The sequence below is a fragment of the Drosophila grimshawi genome, unplaced genomic scaffold (genome assembly GCF_018153295.1).
Source record: "Drosophila grimshawi isolate 15287-2541.00 unplaced genomic scaffold, ASM1815329v1 contig_44, whole genome shotgun sequence".
Taxonomy (NCBI): domain Eukaryota; kingdom Metazoa; phylum Arthropoda; class Insecta; order Diptera; family Drosophilidae; genus Drosophila; species Drosophila grimshawi.
Window position 1 is genome coordinate 12,470,119 of NW_025063240.1, and position 17,441 is coordinate 12,487,559.

At 39.9% G+C, this 17,441-nt stretch overlaps 1 protein-coding gene across 15 annotated transcripts in view; it reads right to left on the bottom strand.

Moving 5' to 3' along the window:
• The window catches only part of LOC6558325, an 87,611-nt gene that overhangs the window by 23,124 nt on the left and 47,046 nt on the right, over positions 1 to 17,441 (bottom strand). For all 15 annotated transcript variants that reach the window (XM_043215681.1, XM_043215680.1, XM_043215682.1 and 12 more), the window contains 5 exons: positions 11,495 to 11,677; positions 9,252 to 9,452; positions 5,819 to 6,046; positions 4,636 to 4,822; positions 1,010 to 1,124 (listed from right to left, as the gene is read on the bottom strand). In XM_043215681.1, coding sequence (XP_043071616.1) covers positions 1,010 to 1,124; positions 4,636 to 4,822; positions 5,819 to 6,046; positions 9,252 to 9,452; positions 11,495 to 11,677 — 914 coding nt within the window. The remainder of the gene's footprint in view (positions 1 to 1,009; positions 1,125 to 4,635; positions 4,823 to 5,818; positions 6,047 to 9,251; positions 9,453 to 11,494; positions 11,678 to 17,441) is intronic.

The window sequence follows — 17,441 nt, forward strand, 5'->3', positions numbered from 1 at the left end:
ATAGAAAGTCTATTTATTTTGTCGAGTGCGAGAGCATAGCAGGAGCTGTCAGAAAAACTCTCAAAATCAAAAGCTGGGTGAGCGTTAAAAGGACTATTTGCAGTACATATATATTAAGTGAGCATTGTACGCAGGTATCCAATTTTTGCGCTTTAGTTTGTTAAATTTGTAGGAGGGAAATTTTGTCCCAAATTTGGTACACACCATGTTTTAAGTTTACTTGAAACGTGCATATTGCTAAAGCGAATGTCTTACAAATAAAGTTATCGATTCCTTAAAAGGTACTTTATGAGATGCGTAAAAATTACAACTACAATTGTCATTTTTCTAAAGAAACTTTTTAGTTCGTTTCTTTGTAATCTTTTAAAACAATACTTTAAATGATTTTCAATCACAATAACACTATAAAAATATTAGAGTTTCTACTGCCGACTGCTAAAATTTAATATGTTGAGTAATCTTCCACTTAACTTAACTTTAACTTTCCCAAGAGTGAATAGAAATACCAAATTTCAAATTTTCACGCACATTTCGTATACAAAGGTAAACCACACAGCCTGTCGTTGCATACTGAATTGATAATCTGACGGACTGGCAAACCAATCCGTATGAGTTACTGCGTAATTAATTTACGAACAAAAGGTAGCGTGGAGTATTGCTATTGCTATTGTAGCTGATCAACTGAGACACGAAATAGTGATAAATTCTATTGAAAGCCTGCGACTAAAATAGTTAATTAATCTAGGTATCAGCTTAAACAATGCCGTTCCGAATGCAAATACGACAATGGCAGAATGTGTATTTTCAATAGAAATGGCTTTAGGATGATTGGGGGAAGGGGGAGTAACAGCGTTATGCGAGACAGCTACAGCGATTGTTGTTGCAGCAAATGGTTGCACTTAACTGCTGCTAGCAGATGTTTGCGGAACGTGCGAGATAGATAAACAATTGACAAGAAGATGGACAGGCTGGCAGACAGCTTGGATAGGCAGGACTAAAAAGAACTTACCGCATCATCATGCTGAGCGATTGCTCTTCCTGCAGCACACTCTCCAAGTACATCATATCTAGATCAGATACAATCGCACCATTGATGACCATTATTTCGTCTCCTTTGATAATGCCTGCAACGAAATGAAAAGAACAGAAAGAGATAGAGAAAGGGAGAAAGAGAGAGAGAGAAAATCGAGTTAGAAGCGACTTACAGTTTATTATGTTAACTATTGTATAATATACATATGTATAAACTATGCGAACAGACAATGCTGTCCTGTTTTACAGTCCATCAGTTTGGCTAAATGTAATATATGCGAGCACGTTTTGTTATTGTGTTTGCAAGTATTGTGCAAGTATATTGCGGGGCAGTCACATCTTTCGGTAAGATAAGCGCCCATGTCTTTTCGCACAGCGATAAGAACAATAACAACAGCATTGTGGCTATCGCATTGTTCATACGCCACGTTGCCAGTTTTACGTCTAGCAGCTTTGGCCGTTTCTAGCTCATGCGTCTGTGTGTATGTGGGTGTGTGTGTGTGTGTGTGTTTACTACAACATTTATTTCGACCAGGCAGCTTGCTTGTTTGCTGCTTGGCTTCCCTTTTTTTGTGTTGTTGCACGTTATCATTGTTGTTGCAGACTGCATTTGCTTCGCACAGCAACTTCGACGGATATGCATATGTTTATGTGTGTGTGTGTGTGTATGTATGTATATGTAAGTGTGTTGTGGGTTTTTATCTGCCTGACAGTTGTATATTTTATGCAAGACTGTGGCGCACCTTGAAACAGTTGCTAGTAAGCAACCAACCAGCCAGCCAGCCAGCCAGCCAGCCAGCCAGCCAGCCAGCCAGCCAGCCAGCCAGCCAGCCAGCCAACCAGCCAGCAGCACCTTATGCACAATTTTTTGCATTTGCTACAATTTCAAATGGATTTTTCATTTTTGGGTTTTCTTTTTTTATTTTATTTTTTATTTTTTGGAAGGATATGCGTTACGTTTGCGTTTACGTTTCGTTACGTTCTGCTGTGGATTACTTGGCTTTAGCTTTGGCAGCATATGCATTAGACAAATATCTACTCGACTTGCTATTTATTTTGTTTATTTTGCGGTTGCTCTTTTTCCATCTCAGTTTTTCCATATTTCCCTTTTTTCATTTTGTTTATTTTCTTTTTTTTTTTTGGCTGGGTTGTCAACAGCTTTGTTCTTGGCTTAAGCAAATTGTTATTTCTTGTTTGCCAAATACTTTGCCACGTTTGTTTTTCAACACTCGAGTGTGTGCGGCATGCAACTGTTGTGCACATGCTGCCAACAGCAGTAACTTTAGCAGCATCTGCTGCATTTGTGGCCATCATTATTATGGATGACTTTATGGTTGCTCGACTGCCTCTGTTTGTTAACTTGAAAAAGCCAAGCAAACAAGCGCCGAGTCGCAATCGAGAGAGCTGAAAGTTCCACGTTGCCAGTTGAAATAGTTGCTTAAAGCCAATGTGCATCGATTTAAGACACAATTTGTGCACTCATTAAAGTGCTGCCTGTTGGGGTTTCAGAAAATTGGGTAGCCACAGCATTTGCATTTACAGTAGTTGCTGAAACTGCTGCATTTGTGGTTTTATTTGTTTTTGTTTGGTGCCCAAATCTGGTCAGCAACTGCCTTGGCCAGCTCATGCCCAGCTTTGTTTTGTGGTGCCATTAAATTGGTCTTTGGCACTTGCTAATAGGCATTCAATTAATTTGTACAGATGTCCCTGTGGAGAACTTTAAGTTTCCACATTACATGCGAATTGGATTGCTTAATTTATGCAGAAGCACGACACAAAGCTTCCCTTTCATGTTGAGAATATGTGTATTCTCCTTCTTGCTAATATCCTTGAATAATATGCTGATATTGTCACACAGTCTTCGCTTTTTATTATGTATGCATTTGTAGATCGTAGCAACTTTTTTCGATTGTTTATAATTTCAATTACCATGCGACAATGCGTATACGTATTGTGTATTCTGATTTATTGTTATCTAACTGGCATTTTTCACAACAGATTTTATCTAACTATATTTGTAAGTTTCTCAAGTTTTGGCAAAAAATTAAACATGAGTTCCTGCTGGCTGCTGCACTTCAAATAATTGTGCTGCCCCAAAAGTAACTTCTAATAATAATTACAATTTGATTACCCAAATTCTCAACTTTCTGTTACACTAATGCACCTGAATTGAAATGCAGTTCAGCGGACAATTAAAAAAAGGGCGAATAGAATGGAAAGTCATTAGCAAATCTGGCACTTACTACAGCACTTTATTTGCTGCTCATTAAATTCAACACCCTGGCAAAAACTTGTCCAATGGCATTGTTAATGCAGTTTAAATCCACAAAAAATAAAAACAAAGAAAAACTCATAGCAAATTATAAACTAACCGCCAATGGCAGGGCAAACTTTTAAAGGAGTTGCGAATAGAGGTGTGGGGAATGTGATTGGAATGGAAGGGGATAGCAGTGCACTTCATGTCTCACTTTTTGCTAGCTGTTTTCGTGAGCATTGTTTCATGGACTTTTTGATTCGTTGTCGTTGTCGTCGTCGTCGTCGTCGCCACATTCGCAGTCAACGTGCTTAATGAGGTTTCCGCTGCGAAATTTTCTTTCAGGTTCATCACTTTTGCAAGTGCAACCATTGCAGTTTCTCATTTCTTTTTTTTTTTTTGTATTTTTGGCTTGCCAACACCTGGCGAAGAGTAGGTGGGTAGATAGGGTAGTTGGCCCACTGTCAACATCAGGCGACATAATTTAAAGCGCTGCTCTAGTGGCATTTCGACTACAAACACTTGACTGCTAGCTGCTCCCTTCACTCGGCTGCCCCTCCAGGGTGCATGCAAATGCCAACTTAAGTTGATTTTAAGTGATAGAAAAACAACATGATGGGAGCGCGGTGGGAACGGGTAAGAAACAAGAAACGAGAGAACTAAGATGACGCCCGAAAAGCCTTTAAGGACTCAACATGGCGCTATGGCCCTGTGGCTGCCATTACAGGTGCATCAACTACGCACACACACACACGCACGCACATACACATGCACATACACATACACATACAGAGTAGAACTTCGAGTGCTGTTGTTCAACATCAACGTGATCTCTACTCGGTGACAAGCGCTGACTGTTGAGTTTTTATAAAGATGCAGTTGCAGTTGCAGTAGCTGGCCCTGAGGAGCTGCTTTTCAAACTCGCTGCTGCTGTTCACTCCAGTTCTCAACTGTAGAGCTCCAGTGCTTGAATGTGCTTGCTCCACTTGACTCTCGTCTATGCAACCTCAAGCTTTTTTGTGACATAAAAGTGAAAAGCATTTAAATATGAAAGAAGCGCAGTTCTCTTACTCAGTAAAAGCGCATACCCCAACTCCATGCCGAGTGGTTCGTGGCACTTGATAATATTCTTCTGGCAAACATTGTTTCAGTCTCGAGCAACTCAGGTATGTCGCTTGACTTACATAGTTGGTCTGGCAACGGTTTTTAATTCATGATTTCCAATAGCCATTTGGCATTTTGTGTCATAAATTCCAAATTGCAAGTAAGTAAAATTGCGCGAATTTCGCTGAGCTAAGCAGCTGTGCAACTTGCAGTGTTATATACCGCCAATTCAAGTAGGTACTTACCATTGTGCATGGCCACACTTTTGTCCTCGACGCGGCTCACATAGCAGCAGAGTTCGTCTTGTCGTTCGGCGTTCTCAATCAGCTCCGCCTCAACGGAGAATCCCCACATTTGCTCTAAAGTGGTGCGCTGCAGCTCTACCTGGTACAGTATTTTCATGCAGACCTCCACAAATTCGTGATTATGTAGCTGTGAGTTAAAAGCACACGAAAAAATTAGCCAAATGCCAACAAAAATTGACCAAAAAGGTCGCTTTTGTTTTTTCCTGTTCTGCCTGTTCTTTTTTTATTTATTTTTTTTTTATTTTTATTCAGTTTCAATAAATTTTTGCAGACCGAGAGTGGTTTTAATACACAATTTATCGAGCAGCCAAAAAGTTTCCTACAGCTGCACTTTTGACCTGGCAATATTTACAGCTTGTTGTTCAGCCAAAACTTTTTTTCGGGAGTTGAACTAGCAGTTTTGTTGAAGCACTTTGCTACCGGCTTGTTTTTGGGGGGCTGACTTGGCAGTTTGAGAAATGGCATCCTTAGACTAATCGTCTGCTAAGTGACTACGTTGTGTTGTTCGGTACGAAAGCAGACAACGACAAGTGCTAATAGCTTGTGGCTTACACAAAACTGTGATTACATAAATCATAGAGAGCGAGTGTTTGACAGCTAACGGTATTTATGTACTTTAAATAAGATTAAATTACTCAATTGTTTAAATTGAGCAACTATTTAGTTTAATGCTTGTCTAAAAAACACATGAATTGCTGTGACAATTTAATTGTTTTTACCACACATTTCAATTAGGCCAGCTGTAATTGTCGGTGTCATTTTAACAGATTGCTCCACATAATTATGTGATATGTATTTACTCAATTATTGTAATATTTATTCCGCAATAATTGTGAATATTATTTTTGTGTATTCGCTTAGTTAACTCAATTAAATAAGAAGAACTTGCACCTCGTTTGTTCGCCAAAGAAATCGGAATTAATCCTTTTGAATTTGCTGTAATTTCCTGTTCACAGAAAAAGCTGAACCCCTTAATTGCCCTTAATTTTGAACAAACAACAAACACATGCGCAAAGTTCAAAGTTCAATCGAAATTGCCACCCACACAACAGCACACGAGTGTGCTCGAGGTGGCCCTTGAGGCAGAGTTGGGTGGGGCAGTTACTTGGTGTAGGTAACTTACATAATTTTCAATCAGATCATTGCGATGTGGCACAAAGTAATTGTGATCCTCCATGTCACGTCGCTTCTTGACGCGCACAAAGTGCTCCATGGGATTGAGGTTGCGACGGGCGCAGGCGCTGGCAAGGAATTCCTCCACAGACATCGCGTCACGTAGATAAACTGTCGAGTAAGCATTGTCGGGCATTGCAACTTTGAAGGTTTTTTCCGGCTCGTCACGTGAATTCATCTGGAAAAAGGCAGAAAATTCGATTGGATAAACAGGCGAACCAGACGAATATACACACACAGACACACAAACACAGGCAATGTCATTAAGGTTGTTGTTGCCGCACACACACACACCAAGTCATAAGCCATACACACGGAAGTGAAAATTGAAAAATAGCAAAAACACATTTCAACCCCAGCAAATGTAATGAAAAACGTCAGCGGCAGGCAGGCAGCTAGCTGGCAGGCAGGCAGTCGACTGTCAACGGACTCTGACAGACACCAGTTTGAAGAAAACTCAGTTAAAATGCTTAACGGCATCATCATCGTCGTCAGTATGTCGAGCGCCAACTATGGGGTTAACTACAGAGTTGGAGCTGGAGCTGGTTTTAGAGTTGGATACGCGTTGCAGCTGAAGCTCACAGTTTTGGCCAACTGGTAAACGAATCATGCACGCCCAGCTGCCAGTTGTTGCCAGCTGAAAATTGCATTTGTATTGGCAGCCATCGACGATGGTTTTGCTGGATGACTAACTTTGGCTGCAGCTGGCGCCCTGAGGCAAGCTACACAGGTGTAATGCATACATACACACACACACACACACATCACTATCAAATGTTGGTTGTGTGCAGTTGACTACTTTCACGACAATTGAATTAGTTTGGCAGTTACAAAACTGAGACGCACACAGTAACACGCACAGACACACGCAAATTTGCATGAACATCCGTCAGGCTTGCCACACATGTGCAGCTGCAAAAAAGAATCTTTGCATTGCATAACAATTGGGTATCGTTGGCATCCTTTGCGCATATACAGATATATATATATATGTATATGTACGTCTGTATACATGTTTATTACGACACACATCGCTTGCAAAGTCATTATGCCACAGCGAAATCAATAATACATATGTAATGCAATGCATTTTTGGGTGTCAACTTTATATTCATGATTCAGGCAGCCAAAATGGAAATGAATGCATTTGTACTCCTTTTGTGGTTCGACAACGCAATGCTTTATTATGCTCTGTTTGCCCCCGCTGCGAACGTGCTATATAATATTGGAGGCAACAATTGCAGAAATTATTTAATATAGCCATAATCAAGTTATATTATGCCACAGAATGATGGTGCTTGACTTGGGCATACTCCGTATACGATAATGATAATATTGTCATCGCTTAAGTGTTGTTGAAATTATGAACTAACACTCTTCTTCGGGGCTGTCGATTATTGGGCTTTAACTGCTTAATGTCACAATGAGTGGCAGACAGTTGGTTTGAGTCCGCTTTTGTCAAGTCAATTTAAAGTTGTCGCTTTGTTGCGTAATTCAATTTTGTTTTAATGCTTCTCGCCGGGCCACTACAACTACTATAGGCCAATTAAATGCGTCGTGGTAAAAATGGTTTAAGGCACTCCTTCCACTGAGTTTTCGCGGCGCAGCTGACAGTTCGCAGTTCACAGTTTGCAGCTCTATAATTGCCATTTTGAAGTCGCAACGTGCGCTGGTGGATACCTTTAATTTGATTTGATTTCATTTTCAATTGCAATTTCAGCTGCATTGCAGCTGACATGCTGGGTACATGAAAGCCACATCACACACATACTTCACACACCCACATCATACACACATCCCCACGTATTAAACTAAGTTGACTATGCAAAACTATCAAGCAAATCAAATGTACATTTTTCAAATTCATTGAATTTTCAGTGCAAAAAAAAGGAGATGTTTCTCTTTTTGCGTTAGTAACGCTTTATATATATACATATATATATATATACATATATATATATATATTTATGTTTCGTTAGCTTGTTTTTACCATGCATATTTTGGGCTTCACTGCGACGTCGACTGCGATTGCGGCAGCGAAAGCGACCGTAACTGCGGCTGCAATTGTGCAGCGTCGGCAAATTTAATTGGAAATGAAGTGTGTACGCCTCTGTGCACACGTGTTTGTGTGTGTGTGTGTGTGTATGTATATTTCTGCAGCGCACAAGATTATTTTGCCAATAATCGAAACAAATTGAATTTATTAAATGAATTTCATTAAAAACATGAATTACAACCTGCCAATTCTAATTGAAGTTTATCAAATAAGCAGCATGAAACACATAACGAGCCAGAAAATAAAGCAACACAAAATATATCAATAATAGTAAACTCATAATGCTAAAAAAATAAATCTCAATCTACTAAAACAAAGTTAATTCAGTGTGTAACAAATTGCATAGGATATTCGTTTTACCCTTTGGAAGTGTATTAAAAACCTCAACCACACAGATCTCAACGCGACTTCAAGTATCAATTTCTGCAAATTGACTTTATTATTTAATATACTTTAATACTTTTTGATTTCATGCTGCGTTTACTTAATAAACCTTGCAACTTGTGGTGCAATTGAGAAAAAATTGCATGAAATTTCTGTGGATTTTCATTGGTATTTGTGGTTTAAGGTAAGCGAAAATTCACAAATTGAAATTTCAGTATTTACTCATTGGACTATTAAATGAAATACTGAACGAACAGTAAGTGCAATGCTTTTAGTTTGAGATATATTTGTATATTGTAAACTGTTTTCAAAATTTGTGATTTGCGTGCGTTTGTCTGTTCTATCGAGATAAGCTTGGCTATTTTAAACGAGCTGCGTATTTTATGCAAATATTTTTAGAACTTTGGATTGTTATTATTTTTTTGCTTGTGCCATTTGCCTAATGGCTTTCGTGGCTATCTAAAGAATTTGTCTAAAATGTACTTTTTTTTCGCAGGCTACATAAATTTGTTTTTGTAATTCCTAATGGCCATTAAATTTAAATTATAAGTGAAGCGCACAACAATAATAAAAACAAGAAGACAATATACTAAAAATACGCGGCTGCGACCACCACAGAATTATGTCTGTACATGTAGATACATTAGAGGACTCTGTGGTGGACTTGGAAGTCTGGCGACACATTTGGCCGTTCATCTGCGCATTAGCGCTCAATTTGGCTTTTAATGCCGTTTCCGCTGCCTTAAATATAAATTCAATTATTTAAACATACACAAACACGCACACACATACACACACACACACACACATTACAAAAGCCAAACCATAAAATTGGAAACACCCATTGGTGACAACAGTTGCGCCATAAAATCGATTCAAAATTGATATAATTTTATTACGCATACGAGCCAAGGGCCCCAAATCGTATGTATGTATGACTCACCTGCATGGAGCGGCGACTGGAGCCGCTATTGGAGCGGGATAACATCGGAGGTCGTCGCTTGGTAGCCCCACGTCCAGCCAACAGATTATTAAGCAGCGATGGTGACCGGGCGCAGATGAACGCATGGAATGAGGAGACCGTAAAGACTCCCAGCTTATTTAAAGTGTTCTTTGTGGGACGCGACACATGTGTGAGCAGTGACTGCAAAAGAAAGAGATAGAATTAAGCATTAAGATACATTTTTAGATTGTTATTTATTGAAGTAGCAATGAATTTACTCAAAATCTTTAATATCAGCAGAAGAGTTAATTATAAATCCGAGTCCTTAAAGAATGCTTATAAATAGACCAAGGTGGAAAGTTTGCAAGTCGTAAACCTAAAACTTTGTGAGTGTTTCTGATTTAGATTGAACCTGTGTTTAAACTGTCCAAGACAGGTGACTGTAACAAGCAAGTTAAAAGTTGAAAACCGTTCAAAGAGCAACTGGGAGATTCTGATATGACATAATTAATTGCATCATGCATACATACACTACTGCAAAAAGCACATTAAGTGCCGCTTATATGTATGTGTGTGAGTGTGAGTGTGTTTGTCTGGCCGTGTGTATGCTTGGGTTTGCAAGTGTGCTGTGTAAATAGCCTCCGGTGCATGCACTTTCTCGTGTAAGTGGTGCTGCTGAAGTTGTTTGAGTTTTGCGGTTATTAATAATAAATGTGGCTGCTCTTTATGCAAGTTGTGTTGAGTTGAAAACACAACTGCAGTTACTGCCACTACCCCAGTATCCACTTGCTACCAACCAATCCCCACACTGCTGCAATCAACAAGCTATAAAAAGCGCAATTAACTTGCAACCCTTTTTCGTCACCCATCAACTTGGCCTCGCAAATATTTTGAATGGTGTACAAAGTTCGAGCAGCTCTTTTGCTTAAGCATCTTCGTCTTATCGTTGATGTTCTTGGTGTTGCTGTTGTTGTTGCTAGTTTTGTGTAATATCTGCAGTTGCCAGTCAACAGCAGCTGGGTCGCCCTTTTGACCCTTTAAGCTGCAGCTCTTTTAAAACGCTTAAATTGTGTTATGGAAATTAACGGTACACATCTTTGGCTCTCTCAACTACGTAGTTTGAGCAATCGAAATTGCGTTCCAACCAGCCAACCAGCCAACCAGCCATTGCGCAAATATGTAGGTGGAAAGCAATTAAAGACAACAGGGCCAAAAGCTTTTAGTCCAGGACTCTGTTTGGGGCTTTAATTTGGGGCATTATTGAGGATGGAGCTGTCTTGATAATCTCCTTTATGGCCCGTTTTGATGTTTCACAAGTGCGTATGAATGGGTTTTATGTTATGCTTTGGGCTTAGGTATTTTTAATCAATCTCTGCTCCTGTTGTATTGTGTTATTTTTAAGCAGATTATGACAAGACTTGCTTTTAATTAGGTATGGAAATGTTAAAGGTTTGGGACTCTTGTTTACTTGTTATTTATTATTATCAATGCATATGGGATTAAAAGCGACCCAATTAACACAACTACTACACTGAATGAGATATTAATTTTAATTAAATTGCAATTGCAGTTGTTGAAGTTCGGAAGGAGTCTTATCAAAAGTCTTATGTAAAAAGAAACGAAAGTGCAAACGAACGGGATATTTAATAATATTCTGCACCCAACATAATACAGTAGAAGTTTCGCTGGAAATTCAATCATAAAATATTTTCTGTCTTGGCCAAAATGATTTTGAATACTTTGCGAATTTAATAACATAATGTATGCTCTTAACTTTTCTAATAGTCTTACATGCTCTGAAGCGTACACGTAAAAGGGAGGAAGGAATACATCGACTACACAGTATTCTTGCTTCGGTCGTTATGCGCTTACTTTGAGCACAACCTGTTACTTGCCCAAGTTGATCCTGTTATCCTGTGCACTTGACAACTACTTTGCATTGAATAGCAGTTTCAGGTACGCAGTTTATCACCACGCACTCAGCGCGATGCGAGCAGCAAGCAGGATATAGCGGGGGAGAGGACACAGAAGGTAGTAGACGTAGACAAGGGGCAGGACCATCAGCGTCAGAAGCTAAGTAATTCAAATTGACGCAATCTCAGTCACGTAATGTGAACTTTCTGTGGCTTCCGTTAGGTAAAACAAATTGCGTCAATTGCCATTTGCCATTACGGGCCACGCCCATTGGCGGCTGGGCGGTGGTAGGCGAAATGGCGGCGTTGTAATGGTATAATATAACTCACCTTTGGATTGGGCAACTCGCCGCTTTGGAGCGAGGCCATATAGCAACGTAGTCGGAACTGTTCACAGTGCAGACGCTCAAGATTCTCCTCCCATTGCAAAATCTGTGCCTGAATCTGATGGCGTGTCTCCTGATCGGTGACAACTGATTGCTGCAGCTCAGCCATGTGCTTCAGCTTGTGATCCTGCAAATAGAAAAAAAAAACGGAGAAAAAACGACAGACATTAGACAAAAACTATACACAGGAGCTTATGCATGTTTATGTGTGTGTGTGTGTGTGTGTGTGCGTGTGTGTGTATGTATTGTGGTGCAAGGATGCGGCAGTGTCGCACTCGTGACGGTTATCAAAACATCTCTGGCATGGCATCATTAGCATTTCATTGCAGTGCCACAGCAGAAACTATTGCTTGTGATTCTTGTTGTTGCTGCTACTGCTGCTGCTGCTGCGGTGGCTGCCATTTGACGAAAATACATAAATCACGCGTCATGTGCAGCAGCATTTTTCGTTGTCGCAGTTCAAATATCTCTGACCCTCCCCCTCCTGCACCACACATGCCCTACACAATTCTGCTGAAATCCTGTAGCTCCTTTTGCTGCTGAAGTGCGTTGGCAATGCACCAACTTTGGCAAAAACACACACACATTGACATACACACCCACATTGACAAAGACTTTGGCATCGTTAGTCACACATATACACACACACACACACACACATATATATCCAACACATGCCCCTGTTTTCATTACAAATAACGTTTGACTTCCGCCGCAGCGCGTCCCATCAGCAGCAGGAACAGCAGCAGCAGCAGGAGCAGCAGCAATATCAGGATACGCTTCCTAGTTGCGCACTCGCTTCACTACTTTATGCCTCCCCTTTCCCCTTACCCTCACACTTCCACACACACCACGCTCTCCTCTCAACCCTCTCAGTCCCGCTCCCAATGGCATTGCAATCCCACTTTCACGTGCATTTATACACGCTTGCATAGATTTCATGGAGCACGTGATTGTTTCATTTTGGTTGCTAGATTTTTTTCCACTTTGCAGTCGCTGTTGCTGGTGCTGTTTTTGTTATTGTTATTGTTGTTGTTGTTGCTGTTGCTGTTGCATTGCATTGCATTCAGCTCGTGTAAGCTGACAATTATTTGCAGATGCATCTGCTGTTTCTGCTGTGGCGGATACGATGGGCGCAGCCGTGGCAACAACAACCTGAATAGGCACTTTCGATGTTCGACATTTTAATGAATGTTTACACATAAACAGCAGCAGCACCCAGCACGTTAGCACACACACACACACACACACATACGTATGCAAATGTATTTTTTGCCGGCTTATTCAGGTGTCTGCGTAAGCGCATTGTGTGTGTGCATGTGCGTGTATGTGTGTGTGTGTGTGCGTATGTGTGTGTTTTTGTATGTGTGTGAGGGGCACGATACTTGTCAGCTTATGTGTTACTGTTGAGCTTGGCCATTGTTTGTTTTACGTGAAATAAATCATATTTGGTGTATTTGATTTTACAAATTCCCAACATAGGCCAACAAAAAACCAAAAAAAAAAAAAAAAGTCGAATGGGTGTGCTTAGTATAAAAACCATATGCTATGCTAAATAGCACGTAGCTCATAGGTTTATATGTGTGAATGTATTTAGAGCCAAGTACATTATAACTATATTTCTGGTAATAAATAACCACAGAGCAATAGTAGAGTAGTAAATAAAACGAGCTAAGTGAATATTCCCAATAGATTAGATAATTTAATTATCAACTCTTAGTTAAATACGGCAATCGAGTGGCTATCTTTTCAAGTAATGTGTGTGTACTCTCCACTGATCCTTTGACTCCCAAATGGGATGTTATAAACATTGTAACGTTAAACTCGCCTCACCACAGAAAAAGCCATTTCAAATGAGAAGCACACATAAAAGCACTGCAATGCTTGTTGTCAATTTAACGATCAGCAAGAGCAATAAATGGTATATTAGGATTTAATGATTGTACTTTATGTGCTTACAACTTCACAAATCAGGCTTGCAACAAGCAGTACAGATGCTTAACTTGTTGCTGCATTAATTTTATTACAATTTCAAGTACTGGCTCCAGCGGCCCACTCAAGAAAAGGGATAATTAATAGCATAGCTTCGAGACAGGTACAGATACAGAAAGATAGAGAGGGAAAGGTTAGATTGTCGTTATTTGACAAAGATAATTGGCAGGCAAAACATTTGCTAAGTGAATTTCGTAATTATTTACGGTCAAAACAATAAGGCAGCTGGCCAACTGGTCAACTGCTTGTGCTGACCAAGAATCCACACACGCTTAAAATTATATGGCAACATAAATACAATCCAAGCACGTGATGAGTGTGTGTAAGGCTAGAATAAACAGGCATTAATCGTGAGGTCGGCCATTGTTTGTTTGTTTGCTTGTTGCTGCTGTCACGTTGTGCACTTCATGGCTTAATGGCTTCAATGTTAATTGCCATGTAATTGCATGTGATTGCAATATAAACAGCGTGATATGATTATTATCAAAGTGATTATCGATGTGTTTTTTATTAAATTACAGTTCTTATGTTCTTGTTGCAAAATACAAATTGAGAGACCAGCAGTTGTTGTGTTGATAACATTTTTCCTAACTAAAATAAAAAAAATTAATTAAATATTATCATGCTACTGATGTGTCCTAGCAGCTATATAAATAATTGGTCCATTCATTTAAATGAAATATTAAATTGCCATATGAGTTGTTTGTTCTCGTTCCGCTCTTTTTTTGCTTCCTAATGACTCATTTGTGGCAAACATGCAATGCAAGCATTTGTGAAAACTATCTCAACTCGAAATGTTTGACATTTTCTAGCAACTACACGTTATTACCATTACTAAGGGGCCGAGCTAATAGAAATACATATATTTTTATTTTATATTGTGGCCTATGCCAGCTGGCATGCAATTTGGACTGTCATCTCAATTCCCCACTTAATGGCAATATTATTATTGGTATGTTGCTGCCTTTGCTATGTGGTTTTTGTCTCAATGCCCATTGCTCTTTGCTTGGTTTGCTTTGCGCACCGCTGTGGTTCAGTGCTGTTGCTTCTGTGCGGTGGATTGTCTGTTGCGCTTTCATTAAGCGTCACTCGTGTATGGCTCCCCATGCGCACATTTGTGAGCTGCAGTGGGGCAGCCACAGGCTCAAGTAGGCGAACTGTAGTTGAAGTTGTTGGTAGATGTTATGCTGCCTTGCCATTACCACTGCCTCTGACTCTGTATCTGGCATTGCCATTGCCGTTCTTGTTGTCGCCATTGTCGTACTGTCATTTCCGCTTCCTCAGTTTGCCTGCCAGTCTGCCTCACTAAAGTTAAGTTGAGTTCAGTTCAGTTGAGCAGAGCTGAGTTGAGTTGAGTTCATGGTGCGTTCTGTGTTCTGTTGCTGTGATATATGTGTGTTTACCCCGGGAGTACAATTAAAAAATACATTTTTGCTATTGTTGTCATCGTCATCGTCATCGTTGTCAGCGTCATCGTCAGCGTCAGCGTCGCATGACAAGCCAAAGATGCCGCAAATAGCAAAACCACAGTAACCGCAAACCACAACACAACAACAACAACAATAACAACAATAACAGCAGCAACTATAATAACAACAACAATAATAATAACCACACATACTCACAGCACCAGTAGCACCAGTAGCAGCAGCAGCAGCAACAAGCGAGGGCAAGTACGAGTAAAATAATAATAACACCCCAACAATAAAGCGCTGTCTGGCAAAAGGATTCGTGACGGGTATCAGTTTTGCTGCTGCTAATGGCCTCGTCCTTCGATAAGTCAACTGCTCGCACCTCTCTCTCAATTACTCTCTCTCTCTCTCTCTATAAATATTATATTATATATATATATATATATTGTTCTTTTGCTAAAAGAGACAATACCGATCAATTAATACAGCTGCCACCCTTTCAGCTTTAGTTACGGAACTGTTCTGCTGCAACGGACAGCAGTTGCAACAAAATGAAGAACAAAGAAAAAGACAACGAGTAGCGAAACAGTATGCACCGATGTAGATAAATATACAACAAGTAACAGTGCTTAAATAGAGAAGACGCAACCAGAAGTTACACTGTTCTTGGCTCTGCCCTGCCCTAGCATACATTTTAGCTTTATTGTACATTAAAAATAATTATATATTGTGTTATTTATAATATATATATATAACATTTGCCCATCTACATGAGATACCGTTTTTAATAATTTTTAATGAGTCTAGGGTGTGAAAATAGTGTCAAAGTTGAAGTTGTCTGCAGCACAGCGAGTGCGTAGTATGAAATTTTAAATGAACTGCAGCTCAGTTAACCTTATGGTTGAACTTTTGACTTTGCTGTCGCTGGTGGTGCATTAAATACCAGCTCCACCAGCGCTCGCAAAAAGTCAAATTTGAGAACGACCACAAAATGTGGGTGGTGCAAGGGCGTAAATTGTCAACAAAAGGCCTGCAAATTGTACGTGGGCAAATTGTGTGTGTGTGTTTGTGTGTGTGTGTGTGTGCACATGTCCTGCATAAATGCTGACCACAAAATGATGCCACATTATGTAACGAGCGTATGTGTGTGTATGTGTGTGTATTTGGAGATGGGGTTTGCGGTATAGGTGGTGCGTGAAACAAACTAAGCCTAAGCCCAAAAACTAGCGCCTGTTTGTGCTTGTGGCCAGAGTGGCGGACGTATATGAGTGTGTGTGATGGCCATTTGCTATTTCTTTTTCACCGGCAACTGCTATGGCTGTTGACAATTGAATTTGAATTTGGCAGCGGTAGTGGAAAATGCCACGCCCACATGCCAGATGCATAAGGCATATTTCAGCATGCAAAGCCAAAATATACCCAAAAACCGAAAGCAAATCAAAAAACCCGAAAAGCACATTTGGTGAGCACACGAGGAGAGCAGGGATTGTGGGTTAGAGTGGGTGTGGAGTACAAGTTTGCAACACATAGTGTCAGGGCATTAGCTACGGCTCCCAAACTGGTGACTATGCCAGACTATATCCTGTGCAACTTGCGACCGAAAGTTGCAAAAAAATTCGTACGTTTGCTCCAAAACAAAGCCAATACCAGGAGCAGCCAGTATGTGCAGGATTGCAGTAGTTGGTGGCAGTGGGTTGGGGCACGTGAGCAACGGCTCGGACTGGCGACACATGTGTGCGTGCTTTATGACGTTATGACTTGGCTTTGCTCATATTTCTTGCCATAAATTCCGGCCATACAAATATATATGTATATATATATATATATTCGCTATTTTTGGTATTAGTTTATGATATAACCTAACCCCGCCCACATGGCCACAGCGCGAGTGTCTATTTGCCACTTGGCCAGTTACAGCAAGTTCTGCCGGGCAGGCGCACAAAATCGAGCACTAAATTTTGGGGTAATTATAAACTTTATTACAACAAGCATTTAACAATACTGAAAGCTGCTTGTCTGGCTTATTATTTCATCCAAACTTTTTCAAAAAAGGAGTGGAGAAGGATACTGCGTTGAGGATATGCATGTGGCTTTAAGTTGGACAACAGTTTCTGCACGCTAAGAGAATCAAGGCACTACTAATTAACCAAATTGTTAAAAACTTAATCAAACATGTATTTCATTATGTGCGCATCGTTGCAGTTTCTCTGATGTTGCTTTAGAGTTTTTTGTTTTGCAGCTGGATTTTGTTTTTATATAGTTGGCAAACGTGCATTTTATGCACTTAATTTTAAGCTTAATTGGTATGCATGTTGTTCGGAAATTAGTTGAAGTAGTAAATTGAATTTTGAATTTTCTAAGCAACTAATCTCTTAATTATTATATACAGTAAACAGTATCATATATAAGCTCCACACATCTCAATTGCTTGCCTCACAAAAATTAGATTACTCAACTCCATAAAATGTTGGTAATCGTTCAATAAAG